Source organism: Cryptomeria japonica, chromosome 11 (genome assembly GCF_030272615.1).
Source record: "Cryptomeria japonica chromosome 11, Sugi_1.0, whole genome shotgun sequence".
Classification (NCBI taxonomy): Eukaryota; Viridiplantae; Streptophyta; class Pinopsida; order Cupressales; family Cupressaceae; genus Cryptomeria; species Cryptomeria japonica.
The window spans coordinates 610583276-610602541 of NC_081415.1; the positions used below are offsets into that span (position 1 = coordinate 610583276).

A 19266-nucleotide genomic window follows, 5' to 3' on the forward strand; every position below is an offset into this window, starting at 1 on the left:
CAATGAATTCCAAGGCACCCTTCCTTGATGCCTGGCACAATTCTTCATAGGGCATGGAATTTTGATGTTTTTGTGAATCCTCGATGATGGTGTGAGTTTAGCGCTCTTTCTAGGCTCAGGGCGGAATTTTCCTTAAGGCAATGATTTTACTTTTTTGATGCTTTCCAAGGACACCCTTATTTGGCACCATTCACCTAGCATGGCCGCAATTCTTGCTTGTGGAGTGTTGTCGGCATAAATTGCCTATTGTTATGTTTGATAATATTTGTTATCCGACAAGGTATTAATTAATTGTATTGAGTGGGTTCTCAGTCTCGGGTGGTTATGTGTTGGTTGGTTGACGGTTGTGTACCTCTCGGCAAGCATCGGGTCCTTTAAATATGTTGTGTACTGTTAAGGAAGTGGCATGGTATTGTCGGATCTATTGTAATCCTTGGCCAACCCTCTTTGGTCTCTTCTCTGTAATAATTGAATGTGCGAATAAAGATATATTTTACTGCCATGTCTGGTATGCATTGTCATGTACATTATTATTTCCAGTATTTAATTTACCAGTTGTACCAGCAAACATTTTGGCGCCCTTGCCTTAAAAGAAATCGGGTCAACCTTGAGTGATTTATGTTCGTAGATTCCATCAAAGGTGAGAAGAGGCCACAGGGTGGTTGAGACCAAGCGATTAGGTAATCTGCCGACCCTCGGTCAGAGGGAGCACAGAGAGGAGTTGAATCCTGGAAGTACTTGGAGTGTTGGAATGTTGGAGGTTGACGTGTAGAGGACGCGTGCGTGCCTGAGAGTGCAAGGAGAGCACCAGAACGTAGGGGTCGGAACAATTCACTCAAGTTCGTCACACCTGGAAGTACTTGAAGTGTTGGGGACGCTGAAGGTGGACGTGTAGAGGACGCCAACGTGGCCAAGAGTGCAGGGAAAGCACCAAAACATAGCGGTCGAAACAATGCACCCAGGTCTAGCACACAAGGCAAATACACACATACCTTCCGAGTGAAAACAATGTTGAACACCCACAAGAAGCAAAAACTGTCGAAGTTCACGAGAGACAGGTCAGAGGACCCAACACGGCATTGCAAAACATGCATAACCATTTGGGAGGCAAATGGCCAAGATGATAGGGACTACTCGCTGAAGGCATTTCCCGCCACCCTTCGGGGGATCGCCATTGACTAGTACACAGACCTCAACGCCCAACACAAAATGAGATGGAGTGATCTGGAGAGGGCGTTCCAAGAGGAATTCAAACTCTTGAGGGATGATAATGAGATCGTGGCCGAAATCTATAATACTAAGCAAGGGAAAAATGAGAGTGTACTCACTTACAATCGTAGGCTCAAAGAACTATTGAACAAGATGGAAAACCAACCAGCCGACGGGTTGAAGAAGAGGTGGTTCACGGAGGAATTGATACCCTCACTATGCAAGAAGATGAAAGTAGTGCCTCCGTCCTCATACGTCGATGCGTACAATCGAACAATGGACATCGAGAGTGAAAATAAAACCTCCTCCCGAGAGAAGAGGAAGACCGATGATGATGAGAACACCGAAGGTAGCAGTGACGAAGAGTCCAAAACCGTACGAGCCCTTCAACGGGATATATTGAGAATGATGAAAGAATTGAAGGCTGAGAAACGAACCAGCAATGAAGGTAATGAGCTATGGTGTATTGAGAGCAAAAGGGAGGGGCACACGAAAGGTAATTGTCCTAGAAATATGTTTTGTGAAATTTGCCAAGTGCTAGGGCATTCAATCAAGGAGTGCCTGTACAATTTGAAGATGAGAAGTACACAAGTACTCTTCACACGGAGAGTCCATCCCATCAAAATCACAGAATGTATCGCCAAGTGGTCATGGAAATCAACGAGGGCGAAACCAAATACAATACGACTCCAAAGGACGTCCTATCATATAGTGTCAGCAATGTAGTGAATGGGGACACTTTGCGAGAGACTGCCATAACAAGAAAGACAACATACAATTATTGTGCAAATGGTGTGGACCAGGTGACCATGAAGACACCAACTACCCGAATCAGAAGGGTATTAATATGCTGGACGTGGAGGGACAAGAGGACGTAGTTTTGGCAATCACGAGAGTAAAAAAATGAAGGCAATGTATTCAAACTTTGGTACAGAAAAGGAACAAGCCGAAGTAGAACAAGTGTTGGCGAAGGAACAAGTAACTTCCAATGGAATTGCAAGTATGTCATTGCAGGAGTCAGAGAAGAACATAGTCCGGCAAGTGCTACAAACAACCATACCCATCAAGGTGGCAGACCTTCTTCAAACTATGTCACAACTAAGAATGGCAATTGCCAACACAGTCAGTGACAATAGAGTCTCGCAAAAACAATGTAAGCCACACAAGGAGGAACTGACGAGAAAACCATAAACCGAAGGGAATGAGTCCAGTGATCCAATGTTGTTGACGATGAGCATCGGGAGGAAGCCGGCGGTCGCCGAGATGGAAATAATGGGGAAGAAGTTGACAAACACCATTGTCGATGGAGGCTCGGGAGTAAATGTACTACCAGAAGACAAATGGAAATGTCTGGGGAAGCCGAAGCTTTGGCTGCCAACCTTCCACTTGGTAGGTGTCGACCAACACGAAATCCAGCCGTTGGGAACATTGATGGCACAAAAAGTAATGATTGGGACATAACAATTTTTCTTGGACTTTGTAGTTATCCGGTTATAGAAGAAGGCGTACGATGCACTCCTCTGGAGGGGATGGTTGGTTACTGCCAAGTCGAATCATAACTGGAAGCGAAACACACTCTCAATCGAGAGTGACGGGAGGAAGCGCGTCATTGACTTGGTGAACCAAGCGGTGAGTGAAACACTAACACCCTTGGACTCTGAGTCTGAGGGTGGAGAGTTAGGTATGGACAGAGGGAGGAAAGGCATGAAACCCAACGATGAAGGGGTGCTCGAACTGGAAGATTGCTCTGAGGATGAGACGAGTTCTCTTAATGGATTATTGCACTGGCAGATGGAGGATTATGAAGTCTTCCACCCCGACTGTAACATGCTACAAATTGGCCAAATTGAGGAAGTACAAAGTTCGTCGTACGATATTCATCTGTGCACATCCGGCATTGGTGTGTTTGGGTTGTACGAACAGTTGCCAAGTGAGCCTGTACCATATGAACAGAGGCCGCCAAGTGGGAATGGGGAAGTATCTAAGGTGTACGAAGAAGATTCACAAGGCGAGGATCTGAAATTGGATGTTGTAGAGCCTAGTGGAGATGCCTCGAAGAAGTTAATACTATACGCTAAACGGTTCACATCAGCCGAAAGTAATTCAGCTGTCTGGTTCAAATTAGCCGAGAGCAAGTTGACCATACAACCCATAAGAGCCGAGAGTACATGGAGCGTACAGTCCACAAGATACAAGAGTGAAGTTGCCGAAGGATTGTCACTGTACACAAAGAGTAAAGTTTTTGAAGAATTGTCATTGTATGTGGAGAGTAAAGTTGTCGAACGATTGACTAAGTCCATACCATACGTCGTACGGTTTAGAGCAGACAAGAGCAAGTTGCCTCTTGAGCATCCAGGTTGCGTCGACGTGATGAGGTTACCACACGAAGCTAAGAGCCCCAGCTACACCGTACAAACTAGAGAACTTGAGTGCTGGAGATCCGTACGATCAAGGGAGAGCTGGGGAAGCAGAGTTGACAGCAAGACAAAATCGAGAGAGGGAAGGAACATTCCCATCCAGCCATAGGAGAAGTCGAATCCATATGGTGCAGGTGAAGAAGCAGAAATACCGTACAGTGTACGGTCAACACGTATGATCGACACACAAGCGCAAGGCAAGGCGAGGAGTCCGTACGGTGTACGACAGAGCACAATTCCGTATGGCGTAGCTCACCCATACAGCGTACCTCGTTCAATCAACCCGTATGGCGTAGCTCATCCACCCATTCCGTACGGTGTAGTCCATTCATTTGACCCGTACGACGTATGTCATAAACTACATAGAGACCAAGGTACGGTGTACGATGAAACCGTACGGCAGATATCGCATAGGAGGCATCGTATGGCATACAAGGAAGTCGTACTGACATCGTACAGGAGGCATCGTACGATATATACAGGGAAGCAATCAGGGAGAGGTCGTTTGACCATGCTACAAGTATGGCAAACAAAGGCGGAGGTCGTACAACACCCAAGAGAAATCCGTACGAACCACAAGAGGAATACTGTATGGTCAAGGAAGCAGTATATAAAAAACTCGAAAGCATCAGCCTTGAGTTGGATTGAGGGAGTCTCAAGCCACACACGTATGCATCGTACAACCAAGAGAGAAGAACAAGCTTGTACGAACGAACAAGTCTATACGCAAGGAGGATAAGCCCATATGGAAGGAGAACAAGTCAGAAAACACAATACCCGTACGCAAGAATGCACCTTGATCAAAATTTTGACTTCATTAGCCTCGTTTCCGACGTCTTAAAAAAACAGAAAATTGATGCACGCCATGGAGTTTTGTGTGGGTTTGAAGGTTGTAATTTGGTGTTGGCGGCCCCAGGACCCTGCAAGGGGCGCAGCCCCTCAACCCCGCAAGGGGCTTTGCCCCTTGACTCTGCTGGGGGCGCTGCCCCCAAACCCCCATTTGATTTGGCAGGTACACTACAAGTTGGGGTTGTCCAGTCGAAGTTGTTGTTTGTCATTAGTCTTCCCGAATATTACTTGATGTGTGCTTGTCGTCTGGAAGACAACTTTTTCTTTTGGGGGGGATGATGTTGTCGACATAAATTGCCTATTGTTATGTTAGATAATATTTGTTATCTGACAGGGTATTAATTAATTGTATTGAGTGGGTTCTCAGTCTCGGATGGTTATGTGTCGATTGGTTGACGGTTGTGTACCTCTCGGCAACCGTCGGGTCCTTTAAATATGTCGTGTACTGTCAAGGAAGTTGCATGGTATTGTTGGATCTATTGTAATCCTTGGCCGACCATCTTTGGTCTCTTCTCTGTAATAATTGAATGTGCAAATAAAGATATATTTTACTGTCGTGTCTGGTATGCATTGTCATGTACATTACTCTTTCCTATATTTAATTTACCAGTTGTAACAGCAAACATGGAGAAATTCACAAATTTTTTACATTTTTCTTCACCACCTTCCTTTGGCGCCCTACCTGAGTGTTGGGCGGAATTTTGTGCCTGTCAAGGAATCAATACTGCGTTTGGACTTTCCACCATCCCTTGGATTTGGCACCTTCACCATGCCTTGGGCGGATTTTTATCATTGCCAAGGATTCAATGCAATTCCATGAATTCCAAGGTTACCTTATTCTAGTGCCCTATGGCCTTCTTGGGCAAGATTTTGCCTTGGTCATGGATTTTCATACTTTCCATGCTATCCTTGCCTTCTCCAGTTTAGCACCCTCCTGAGGAGTAGGGCGGGATTTCCACCTTAGCATGGATTCACTCATTTTTCAAACTTTCCAAGAGCACTTGGAGTTAGCGCCCAATTGCACACCTGGGCGCTAAAACCACATGATGGAGGACTCTTCATAATTTTATGAATTCCGAACTTAGTTGGATTTGACGCCTTGTTCTGAGTTCATGTGTGGATTTCTCCCTGGCATGGAGATTCATGATTCAGTCTTCCTGGCTTAGAACATTTTGATCTCCTTGTGATTTTGAAGTGTCTTCCTAGACTTGGATGATTTTTTAAGCTTCTTCCGGATCAGACTACCATATGGATTTGAGGTGTGTTACCGGACTTGGACAAATTTCATGAGCTTTCCACCTTCAATAATGAACTTTCAACATTTGACTATTTTCTGACTCTCCTTGTCTGCTTTCTGTCTTTCTGAAATTAGATGTACTCCTGAATGCTTGATCTTCATGACCTTGCCCGAATGGTCCTGTCAGAACAAACTTTCCAAAAATAGAAACCTTGAAAGTGTTAGCGTTAGATCCCTAGACAGGACATGGGAATGACTTACTATAAATAGAAACTTACTAAAAATAGAGATTAGTAAAAAAAGTACGTTTGATTTTTGGCAAAATGACGACATTCCAGAACTCAATAAAATCCCTAAAAAATAGGAACTTTCTAAAAATAGAAAGTTACTTCGTTTTGGCTCAAATTTTACTGGGAGGTTCCTTGAAGGGCCTTGATTCCAGTTGTATGTTCAGTTTTTCCAAAACCCTAACAAAAGCCCCTAAAATCTAGGACTAAAGACAAAAACCCTAAAACACCCAAAACAAGCCCTAGACTTAATCAAATTCACTCAAACGAAAAGCAAACTTGATCAATTTAACCCCCAAACACTTGCCAAGCAGAGAGACTGGAGAGAATGTCACGAAAAGACCCCAGAAACCAAAACAAAAGACCGAGTGGGCCTAAAAAGTAGGGGGTCCCCATTTGGAATGGGGCGATGTGTGAAAACATCACAACAGAACCCGACCTAAGTTTTTCTCCAAGAAGTTCGAGTTTGAATCCATTTCTTTTGCTTTGAATCCGGATTTTACGATGCCAAGTGTTGAGGGAAAGAGGCATGGGAGTTCTTCCTTCCATTTTTTATGGTTTTCTTGCCACGTTTTTGCCCTTTCTTAGGCATTTTGAACCAGCAAGTCGTGGCTCTTTTGCCATGTTTTTGGCACACTTTCAATCCGTTTTGACAGCATGAATAGAGGCATTTTTGGTTTCCAAACGTAGGCGATTCATCTCTTTACTTCAATACATGGTTTGCTGGGCGTATTGACCCGTTCTTCCTCCTCTTTGGATGTCGTTTTTTCTGTTTTTGATTGAAATCTGAGTTTGCTAAGGATGTGGCAAGGGTTTCAATGTTTTGGTTTTGCTTTCTATTTAAAGAGTTGATTGTTTATTTCAAAGTTAGTTCATTTCTTAGAAGGGCATCTTGATCAAGCAAGGTATGTTTTGTTTTTAGTTGTCTTTATTTTATTTTTGTTGTTTTGTTGTTCCCTGATTGATCATGATAGATATTGTTTTGTTCTTTTTTCAATTCGGGTTTCAGAGAGATCTTCCAATTCTACCCAAGTCTTGAATGCAATTTGAAGATTGCATTGTCTTTCCCCTCACATTTTTCCCTCTTTACTTGCATTCAAGTTTTTAAAATCCGATTGCAAGTAAGATAAAAATGTTAGTTTTTCCCCTTTAGTTGAAGAGATTTAATCCTCTTTTGCCAAAACTTCAAGTTTCAAAGTTGTTAAAAAGCTTGCCTTTCCAATTTCGGGTTTTAAAAACCTAATTACAAGTAAAGGTTTTTCCCATTCCCATGTGGTTTAAATGAAGATGATCTTTCAAAATTCATTTCATATCCATCTGCACTCATTAACCTTGTTCACAAACTTCATTCCCATCATTTTTCTCATGTCAAAATCTCATTTTTCTCACATTCCTTCATTTTTCTTATTACAAGTGTATTTGCATTCAGGTTTTAAAAACCCGATTGCAAATATTTTCTTCCTTGCTTGCATACTTGTAACACACCTCCCAAGATCCGAAATTGGCCAAAAGCCAAGTTTCAAGTGTTCCTATTTATTCTGCATTTTCCTCTCAAGAGGGATGGAGTTTTTCCCCATTGAAAAGAAGAAATATGTTTCATTTGGTTGATCTTGATGTTGCTTTGACACTTCTAGATCTTCGTTGCAGCCCGTCTGGCTCTTGTTCAATGACTGATTTACCATCATCTTCCTCTCAAAAGAAGATGAAATACAAATATGATAAGTACCAAAACGAGGTCTCTCATTCCCAAGTTTCCACTCCTATGAGCAAATCAAAGATACGGAAATAGGGCATGTTGACATGTCAGAGTTCATTAAAAGGGTGGAGGATCCGAAGGATAGCAATATGCAGCCCCTGTTGGACAGCCACATTCACCATGCTTCTTCCTTTCTAGTGATTACCCTAGAACCTGAGTTCGTTCTTGCTTGTGCTAACCATTTTGACAAAGAGACAAGAACTATCAAGAATGATAATGGGGAAGTGATAATCCATCTTGATGCCGACACTATTGAGAAGGTTTTCAGAATACCGCCAGCACCTGTGTACATAGAAATCTCCAAAGATAGTCCAGCTGAGTACTATATTTCGAAAGAGAAAGATTGCAAGTCTAATGAAGTGCATTATATTGTTCTAAAAGATTTTTTTATCAACACCATTGCTATTTTCCTTAGAGGAATTTCTCTATCAAATATTAAGTTTTTAGGCACTACTAACATCCCTTGAACTTGTTGGAAGAACAATCTCGACTCTAAACTACAAAGAAGCTACTAGTTAAATGGTAGAACACCTTAGCATGATAGGGGGATGTCATAGATTTGAATCCTAGCTCATTTATCTAAAGAACATGACCCAAGAGCTAGACAACGAACACTAAGCAAAACATTTTGGAATGGATGAGGATGGGGAATTGTGAGTCGGGGTGCTGTAATAATAATCCACAATCCATATCACAAAAGAACGAATATGCTTAGATTGATATATTGCTCCAACATGCTAATGGAAGACCCTAGGCTCAAGCTCTAGTGAATTAAATTATTAATGTACAACAATCCTAATTTTTGTCAAGGATTTGTATTCCTATTAATCCCAAGTGGTATACAAGTCTTACACTTTTGTTACCAAGTGCAGGTGTCCTAATTCACTGTCTGAGCTTTCATTTCTTTCTCATTTCCATTCAAAGATGCAAAATATAGAGAATTTAAAAAATGAAGGTGCAATATACTAGGCATTGTCCCATACCAACTACTCATTATCTTTTACTCACCAATGTGTGGATTAGCCGACTCATGTATCACAAATGCAAGAGATATGCCAACCTAAAAAGATCAAAAAGTGAATCAATGGTTAGAATTTCTATTGATGTCGATAATGTTACAATTTCTAGCTCAACAGAAACATAAACCATATGGTAATATTTGATTTTCTAATATTCAATAAAAAAGAATTTAGTGATAGCCAGGAAATTAAAATTTTCCAGATTAGATTTATATATTCAAATATACTCCTCTATTTACATCGTGATAATAAAGGTATGTGTGGAAAACCATACGTTTTACTTCAAAATACCTAGTGGGTTTTGGGAAACATATCTACCACCACTTTGGAAGTGATGTAAATTCACCCAAAGTTGTCATTTTGAATAACATAATTAAATCGTGAAAAATAACATTCATGTAGAACTTATTCTTGAAAATTAGTTTATTTGAAAGAGTAAAGACTTTGATAACATGGAAGGAGATAAACTATGTTTCTATATTTTCACAATATTTTAGCATGTTGTCAACGTTATTTCTTCCTTACAATTCAAAGGCCCTCCACTCCTATCTACAATAATAGAGGAATGCTATCTATTTCTAAATTCTGTCATGTCCCCATTTCTCTAGTGGCTATATTGATGTTTGAATTTGCTTGACATCCATCCCCACAAGCGAATTCACAGTGTAAGGGGATGATTGTTTAGAAAAAAGGGGTCATTTGTTTAGATATATTTTGCTTTGGTGAACTTATAATGATATAACTTTATAATTTTATGTTATAAAGTTACTTTTTTCTAAATATAGAAAAAGTTTAATAAAAGTAACTTATAAGTTGCTAATTAATTCAATAAGTAACTTTATTTATAAAGTTACATGACCCTCTTCCCTAGGCAATTTAATAACTTAAAAGGTGGTCAAATTTCATGTTCAAGTCAGCCTTGAGGTTGAGCGCTCAATTGGAGGGAGAATAAGATTCTTTAGCGTCTTTGGAGATGCCTTGTGGAGGTTCGATGAGTTTATGAAGCTTTTTTTGAGAAGAAGCAATTCATTCTTTGTTTTGTGTTTTATGAATTTTATGCATCCTTTGGGTTGTGGAGGTCTGCAGCAGCACGAATTTGCCTGAGCAGCCTTTGGAGGACGTGACTCCTTCAGATTTAGGTCGCGTGGACGAAATCCCACACTCCTCTCTTCACCACAGCAGCACCATTAGAGGTTAATTTGGACTTTGGGGTTCAATTTACTCCAAGATTTTATTCTTCACAGCATAGTCAAGTCTGTTATATAAGATCTTAGCATTTGGATCAGAGATTGCAGCAAGGAATAAGCCACAAATGCCAGCCATATAGCTCCATTGGCCAGCTGTACCATTAACTTGCCTGGAGTTTCCATAAAAATAAACTAAAGGGTTTGGGCACCACTATTGGTGTGTGAATTCATTGTTGGAATATTAATAAGTGATCACAGTTGGTTTGGTGTGAAGAAAATATCAGATTTACACAGCAGCAGCAATTCTTTGAGGAAAAGAGACATAATTTGGGAATCTTGCCTGCCAAAAATTTGGAATTTCAACGGGGTCTGAATAATTTTTCAATATTAGTTTTTGATAATTATCCTAGAGTTAAATAAAGTCATTTGCAGCCATTGGTAGCAGTTAAAGGTGTTTGGATCAGTCACTACTTCATTCCAAGCTCAAATTCCACCCTCAAACCCCAGCATTGGACTCCTCGTAAGCCTTGAACGGCTTAATTCTATCAAGAATCCTCTTTATTGTTTATTTGTACTTGCTGCAATTAATAATCAGAATTCTGGAAACTATTATCAGTTCTATACTTATTGTATTGCATTTATTATTTTCCATGTATTGTCAAAAATCCAAAAAACTACAAAAAAATTGAAAATACCTATGTTACCCCGAGTTTCCAGGATGGGGATCGCAGGTGACGGGGGTACGCGTTTCTAAGACTGTGATTTTTTTTGACAATTTTGGGGACGGCTAGGGGACAGCAAAGGGGACGGCTATATAAAAATAGGAAAAATTAAAATATATAGGGAAATTCAAAATATTCCTATGAAAACATGGATAAAGTATGCACATATACATTATCGAACCTTAACATAAAAGAACTAGCAGAGTTCTTATGCCAAATTTGTGTTAAATTGAGAGTCAAAGTCAAATTGCTTATAGAATTCATTGCCAAAATTCACTGTCAATATGCAGAATTTATGGCGACATCCCATAGGAGTCCCCTGTCCTCGAGACGGGGAAGCCTGAAAAAAATATCGGGGACGCGTCCCCGAGTAACATAGGAAAATACAATAAACTTCCAAAAACTCTTTTCGCTGGTCAAAGAATTTGAATTTGTAAACAATCAGCAGTTTGGTTAAGAATTCTAGTCAGGGATCTTTCAGTGGTATGAGAGCGATGATCCTACCAGCCTGGGGGTCATCAGAGTAATTCTATGCAGCGGGGCAGATTTGGTACCCACAGATATTACACATGCACGAGACCTAGAGTGGATTAAATTTTGTCACAGAACCACCCTTTGAGACTAATATGGGTGATATACCTGAAGGACAGAGGACCCCACCCAGACAGGAGAGACAGATTCCACTCAATCCTGATGAGAATATGAGGAGCTTGGCTGAAGCACAGCCAAGAATTGTTGAAGCAATCAACAAGTTATAGGACACACTTGACAGGATGAATTAAGGAGAAAGAAACTGTGTTTTACTTGTAAGGAACCTTGGGAACCGGGTCACAGATGCCTTGGTAAACACAAAGCTCATCTCATTGAAGTGAGCTCAAATGTGGAGGATGAGCACATACAGGACACTGATGATGAGGGTAAGCATATTGAGTCTCCCCAAATTGAGCTTGACTCTATTGATGCATAGGCTACGACCAATGTTACTATTATCACAAAAGCTTGCACCCTTGCTGAGCTATCAACTCAGCAACCTTGTGAAATATGGAAACAACCCCGAAGTGTGGGACCTTGCGCAAGGGGTTGAATCTCCGGAGAAGGCCGGCTCTCTTCTCTATCTAGGTGCAGGTGTTGAACCAACTCAACACTTCAAAGCTAATTCCTTAGCCTACACTAACAACTTGCACAGGAAAAGAGAAGAGAGAAATTGCTTGAAACAAGGAAGGTGATGCACCAAGAAGAGATAGTTCCTCTCCCTACCTAAATGACACAAGTAATTAACTGAAACGCCCTGAAGATGCACAACTTTCAATTATATGAGTAACCCCAATGCATAGATGAAGGTTACAATCCACTGAATGCCAAGAGGGGAGAAGCATTCCTACAAGTCACACTCAAAAAACCAGTTAACACAGCATATATGAAGAGAAAGAGCCACAACACGCACCTATGATGAAGGTAAGAAAGCATACACAACACACAAAGGTTGAAAGAAGGCAAGAATAGTGTTCTTCAATTAATCATAAGGCCAAATGCCAATCTTACAGTTGCAGAAATGCAAAGATTACAAGTCTTCAAGAGAAGAGGAGAGCATGAGAAAACTCCAGGCAGCAGGGAGAGAACCCTTTACAATGAGGCTTAACAGCCTTATATAGAAAAATGGGTTACAATGGTGATCATGACCCCTGCATGTCAGTCTGGAAGTGCAAGGAAGTGCATGCACTTGATTTGTACATGCAAGCAACCTAGCCATACCTCCAAAGGCAATTCTGAGGAAGATAGATTGACTGACCTTCCAAAGTCAGACATGACATAAGTCACCAAGCATGGCCCCATACCTCCCTTGATGGAAATCCTGCCAAAAACATTAAATGCACCCCTGTGGCTCCACAAAAAAAGTGCATAAGTCACCAAAACTGTCGAAGCATTTAAAGCCTTGAGTGTCGATCACGCCATCCAGAAGTGTTGCAAGCCAGAAGCAAGTTTAGAAGACTTCGGAGACTGGGGTCACCGTAGTTAGGGAACTTCAGGGACTGGGGTCACCGTAGTTGGGGAACTTCGGCACCGTAGTTGGACAAGGAACTTGGGAACCTGGAGGTTCCGGAGTTATGAGGTTGAAGGACAAGGAACTTGGGAACCTGGGGGTTCCGAAGTTCCGGGGTCGAAGGACAAGGAACATGGGAACCTGGGGGTTTTGAAGTTTCGGGGTGGAAGGACAAGGAACTTGGGAACCTGCGGGTTCCAGAGTTCCGGGGTTGAAGGACAAGGAACTTGGGAACCTGGGGGTTTCGGAGTTCCAGGGTGGAAGGACAAGGAACTTGGGAACCCGGGGGTTCCGGAGTTCCAGGGTCGAGGACAAGGAACTTGGGAACCTGGGGGTTCCGGATTTCCAGGGTCGAAGGACAAGGAACTTGGGAACCTGGGGGTTCTAGAGTTCCGTGGTAGAAGAACAAGGAACTTCCTTCTGAGAAGACAACACTTCACACTTCATAATTCCATTGCTTTTCTCCTTGATCAACTGGGCAACGCTGGTCCATGGAACATATCTCTAATTGGTTCTCACTGATGGGCCAAGCGTGTCATAAAATGGCAACATTTTTGGCGATTTCTGCGGGATGCTTGCCTGCTAAGCATGAAGTCCAGAAGCCTTAAGCACCCATTGGGCACTAAGTCATGGAAGACCCAAACATATGTGTGCCATCACTTGGAGGAAAACTGAAAACTAGGGCATACACCCTGTTAAGGAGAATGCGGCATGTGCATAAGCACTTATGAAAGCAAAACAACATCTAGTCTAATATTTACATAGTCATCAACACCCTCTTTAGAAGCAAGGCTTCAGATGAATCCCATTCACTGGGATTGGAAGAACTTCACCATCAAGCTTGGAGAGATGAAATGCATTGGCCTCCTTGCAACTAGTGATGAAATATGGAACACTCCAGATAGCATCAAATTTGGAGTGTCGCCCAGCTTTGGCTCTGTCTGCATCCCACTTGAGAACTAGGTCTCCCTCTATGAAGACCCTATTAGTAGCCTTTTTGTCAAAAATCTTCTTAACCTGCTCTTGATGAGTCTTAAGTGTATGCATAGCCTGACTTCTAACCTCCTCCAACTCCATCAGCTCAGCTAGTCTTACTGTCATGGTATGATTCTCTATTAATTCTAGCTGATGCGCTAGTTCAAGAGAGGGTAACTCTAGGGAAGTTGGGAGTCTTGCTTCCTTCCCATATACTAGCATGAAAGGGGAGTTACCAATCGCCCGCTTGGGTGTGATCCTGTCAGCCCATAAGGTTGTCCTCAACATAGTGTGCCATGTCCTTTGATTGTCTTCAATTGCCCTTTTAATTATCCTAATGAGGTTCTTGTTGGAAGATTCAGCTAAGCCGTTACCCTGAGGGTAATAGTTGGATGATGTCTTCAAGTATACACCATGCTTAACTGCCCAAGAACTGATTTGGGTTCCAACAAATGCCCTGGCATTGTCTGATATGATGGTGGACGGGACACCGAATCTTGTCACAATTCCCTCAAGGAATTCCAACACTGAGGCCTCAGTGGCATCCCTCAATGCGACTGCCTCCGTCCACCTAGTGAAGTAATCTGTTGCGACCAAGATCCATTTATGGCCAGCACTGGAAGGTGGATTGATCACGCCAATGAAGTCTAAGCCCCATTGGGCAAACGGTTGATCTGCTTCGATGGGATGAAGAGGTAGGGCAGGTAATCTTTGCTTTCCAGAGAAGAGAGCACATTTCTTGCAATTCTTCACCCATCTATGTGAGTCACTGAATAAGGATGGCCAGTAATAACCAGCCCCATTATTTTGATAGCTGTAGTCCTTGCAAAGGAGTGGCCCCTTGAAGAGCCATCATGAAATTCCTCTAAAAATCTGCTAACTTGGTTTTGCTTGATACATCTTAGTAAGACTCCATTGGAGTCTTTTCGAAAAAGAGTACCATTCAATAATACATAGGGAATTGACTGCAACCTTAAATGCCTTCTTTTGGTCTTGTCCAAACCTTGGAGGTATCTACCTTCCATTAAGAAGGTGGTCATGCCACTTACCCAACCGAATTGAGTGTTGTTGTCAGTTGGTTGATCTTCTTGTAACACAAGGGCGACCTCTGAAGTAGTCTCAGAAGATGAGACAAGTTGTTCACATAGGCCCCTGCCTCTTACAAGCTTGGTGATCTTCATGTTGATGTCATACTCCATGACCTTGGTTATCCACCCAACCCTCTTCTCACTGATATCCTTATTTAGAAGGAAATCCTTGACACTTGCATGCGGAACTAAGAGCTGGATCCTGTTGTTGGACAACATGTGCCTGAACTTTTTTAATGCCCTTACAACAGTGAGGACTTGCTTCTCTACATAGCTATATCTAAGTTCATAGTCCTTTAGCCCCTCACTAAAGAAAGCAATAGGTTGTTCCAACTTGTCATCGTTCAGCTGTGTTAGGACAGCTGAAATGCTAGATTCTCCTCCGAAGGTATAGAGGATAAAATCCCTTTCATAATTAGGATTGACGAGGGTAGGGGCCTGAGCAATTGCTTGTTTGATCTCTTCGAAAATTGCCCGCCCTTCCTTGGTCCAACTGAAGCCAAGTTTTTCTTCAACATGGAAGTGAGGGGTTTTACCATGGTGGCAAGGTTGGGAATAAACCTCCTCACAAAGTTGATCCTAACAAGGAAACTTTGCAATCCTTTCTTGTGACTGGGGAGTGGAAGAGAAAGAATAGCCTCCACTCGCTCTGGATCAATGGTCAAGCCCTTCTTGGATACAATGTGCCCTTGCAATCTTCCTTGATCAATAGAAAATACACACTTGTTAGGGTTCAAGGACACACCATAATCCCTGCATTTCATGAACACCTACTCAAGATGACCAAGATGGTCAGTTCCATGCTTCGAATAAACGGTTATGTCATCAAGGTATACAAGTACAAACTTTGCTAATACACCCTTGAAGGCCATGTCCATTGCTCTTTGCAATGTGGCACCTGCATTGGTTAGCCCAAAGGGCATTTTACAATAAGCATAGGTGCCCCACTTAGTAGTAAATGCAGTCTTGTATTGGTCTGATTCCTGGACCAAGATTTGATTGTAACCTGAATACCCATCCAAGAATGAAAATCTTTCTGAGCCACTGACCTTTTAAAGAATCTACTCCATAGAGGGAAGGGGATAGTGATCCTTGAGGGAGGCTCTATTGAGATCCCTAAAGTCTACACATAGTCTGATTTCCCCATTCTTCTTCCTTACAGAGACAAGGTTGGCCACCCAGGAGGAGTGCTTCATAGGGAAGATGATATTGGCTTCTATTAGCTTGGTCAACTACTTCCTCATTAGTGGCTCAATCTTGGGGTTTATTGGCCTTTGTTTTTGTCTTACTGCCTTTGCATCCGGGTTTATCTCTACGGTATGTTGCGCTAGGCTAGGATCATAACCTTTCAAGTCTTCGTAGGTCCAAGCAACATGTCATCATATTGTTGGCAAAGCTCAACGAAGGCCTCTTGCTCAGTTGAGGAACACACCTTGCCCAACTTCAAGGACCTACCCTCAGCAACAACAACTGGCTTGTAATCACCCCTCTTTGCAGCCAAGTTCATCCTCTTCTTCAACTGATCATCCGAGTTGAAAATTTCCTCCAAGGTAACTAGACCTTTAAGCAACTTGTTATAGTTGAGCTGCATGATTTGATCTCCATACTGGTCTTGCAGCCTAGACTGATTTTTAGCAGAAAACTCTGCTTCATTTTGCAAGAAGTTGACGATCTGCTGATCGCTTTCAAACCCCTTGCCAATTTACTTGATTGTCTGGGACAGCAAGCCTCACAACAAGCCTGATGTGTTGCTCCCTCTCACTTGCAACATGCGTTGGTACGTCAAACTGAGCACCAACCACTGCAAGCCTATCAACATGCTTGTTCTGACCTCTAGGAATGCTCTAGATATTGGAGGCCTCAAATCCTTCAATCAAATCCCAAACCCTGTGTTTGTATAATTTGAGTAGGTTGTTCTTTGCTACACTTTGAGCTTGGATGTGATTAACAACCAACTCACTATCTCCAAATACTTGCAGAGATCTGATCTTTCTGCTTTGTGCAAGTTGGAGACCTTGGATCAAGGCTTCATACTCAGCGACATTGTTAGTGCACCCAAATTGAAGCCTAAAGGAGAAGAAATATTTCTCCTGCTCAGGAGAAACAAGCATCACACCGACACCTGCACCATTCTTGTTTCTTGAACCATAAAAAAACATGCTCCATAACCCCTTTGAATCTCCTTGTGTCTTGATGAGGTTAGGGATAGGAGTGTCCTCTTCATGGATACAATAGGTGCCAAGCCCAGTCTCTTCGGTCTCAACTAATGGATCAAACTGAAAAGCATTGGCCCATTCGTCCAACAAGCAATTAGGGACCTCCTACAAGAGAGTAGCAGGCTCACGGACAACACATTCCTCCCCCTCTTCACGCAAAGTGCAATTCATGTTTATAGGGCTAGGGGTGTAGGGCTCAATGTGGTTTTGGGCAATGGGCTCTGCCCTTATGGTGACCTTGGTACCATACCTTGTTCGAAATAGCATGTGGGACCAATCAGAAGACAAGTACCCACCTATCTTAGCAGTGAAGTCTCTAGACAGGCAGATGGCAAAAAGGGTAGGGAGGTCGATGATTGATATGTCTTGCAAGACAGTGCAACCAGGGCATGCATGCAAGGTTAACTTCATTTTTTTTACCACCCCTACTGTCTTTATAGAAGTGCCATATAATTGGACCACCCCTTTGGTCACTGGTTCGTATTCTATGCCAAGAAGATCAGCTACCCTCTTAGGCATAACTGAGCTACTAGCTCCTGAATCTATCATGCAGGTGTAAACCAAATTGTCTCCTATGATTAAGGAGAGATAAAAAAAGGGGGAGGCTTGCTGATCTTGCTTGAATATTCTTCCTCCTTGGGTTGCACCAAACTGGTGGAGACTATCTTTCCGTTGATTGCTGCCTCCTCGCCTGACTGGTTGATTTCTTTCAGTGCCTCCTTAAGCAAATCCCTTTGAGATGGGATTGAAAGGGCCTCCCACATAGTGACATTGAGGTTGGCTTTCTTCATTTGATCAACTATGTTGAAAGGGATACCAGCTGGTTTTAGAGGCCCCTTTGAGGCTACAAGGTTTGCCTTTGCTCCTTGGTCGACTTGGGTCTCCTCCTGCCTCTTGTTCCCTTGCATGGTACTTTGGCTTGTATCATGGATGGCTACATTGGGTGTTGGAGCTTGGACTAATATTGAAGGTGAGGTAGCCTCCATGGCTCTCTTCTTTGACCTTGCATACTGCAGCATGGACTCACCATTTGTTTGGTTCAAACCACAAAATTTTGCCTCCTGCCAATTGACAAAGTTAGAATCCCCTTGTAAGTGAGCCTAAGTGCCAACACTAGGCTAATTTGGGTCATATTGCTGGCCAGAGTTGGTCGGCTCAACTTGCACTACTAAAGTTTGGACAAACCCTCCATTTTGGCATATACCTTGGTTGTGTGGCTGGTTACATGGTTGACACCAATCTTGCTCTTGGGCGAGGTTATTTTCCATTGGAACTATCGCCTTTGAGTTGCTTGCGGTTGTGGGATTCACACTATTCAAAGGCCTCGCATTGCTCCATTGGTTTTGCCATTGAAAGGGTGGCCTGTTTTGCTGATAATTCTGACCTTGTGCTTGGTAAGGTCTGTTATACTGAGATTGCTATCTTTTTAGTGCCACCAATTCATTGCCAAAGTTTTGCAGTAGAGCCTTAATGTCATGGAGCTCATTACAAGACGTAGATGGTGTGGATGGTTGACTTGCAGGTGCCATAGGAATAGAAGCCAAGGTTGGTTGTTAGGTAGGAGCTTCTGGGAAGAGAGGCATTGGAGGCCTTGGAGCTATCTTCCCAGCCTTAATCAAACAATTTTCTGCTCTTATGGCTATGTCATATACACCCGGTAGAAAGGCTCCACCCATCGATTGTACCATGACAACTATATCGTTGTTGAGAGCTCTAAGATAATACAAGAAGGCATGATTTGGGGATGGCTTCACTAGAGTAGGAATCCTATTCCATGTCTTATGGAATTTGAAGTTGAAGTCTCCCACAAACTCGTGGGGTGCCCTGTTGATCGTAGTTAACTGCCCCACAAGTGATAGGTGATCACTTTTGTCTTCAAAATGGTTGCACAATTTCTCCCCCAATTCGTCCCAATTGTGGATGGAGCTAGACGGCAACCCTCTATACCACTGCAAGGCTTTGCCTTTCAAGGATGTGGCAAAGAGTCTGACAACAACATCGTCCTGAGTGATGTTATGGACGGAGCAGATGTTTGCAATGTCTTGAATGTGCTCAATGGGTGTAGTAGTTATTTCACCAGTGAAGTATGGTATACTCTTCAACGCAGCCACTGGTATGTCATTCCATTGAGTCAAAACAAGGGGACTCCCCCCATTGAAGGTAACAAAGACTTGATTTCTTGCCATGTGAAACAATGGTCTGTTGGTATGGGTGATGGGAGCCCTTGATAGAAAAGGTCTTGTAAATGGAGAAGTAGAACGAA

General features: G+C 42.5%; 1 protein-coding gene across 1 annotated transcript in view; it reads right to left on the minus strand.

Moving 5' to 3' along the window:
• Positions 1 to 19266, minus strand: part of LOC131046252 (sulfate transporter 4.1, chloroplastic) — a 230444-nt gene that overhangs the window by 72525 nt on the left and 138653 nt on the right. The window contains exon 13 of the mRNA XM_057979938.2: positions 8764 to 8815. Coding sequence (XP_057835921.1) covers positions 8764 to 8815 — 52 coding nt within the window. The remainder of the gene's footprint in view (positions 1 to 8763; positions 8816 to 19266) is intronic.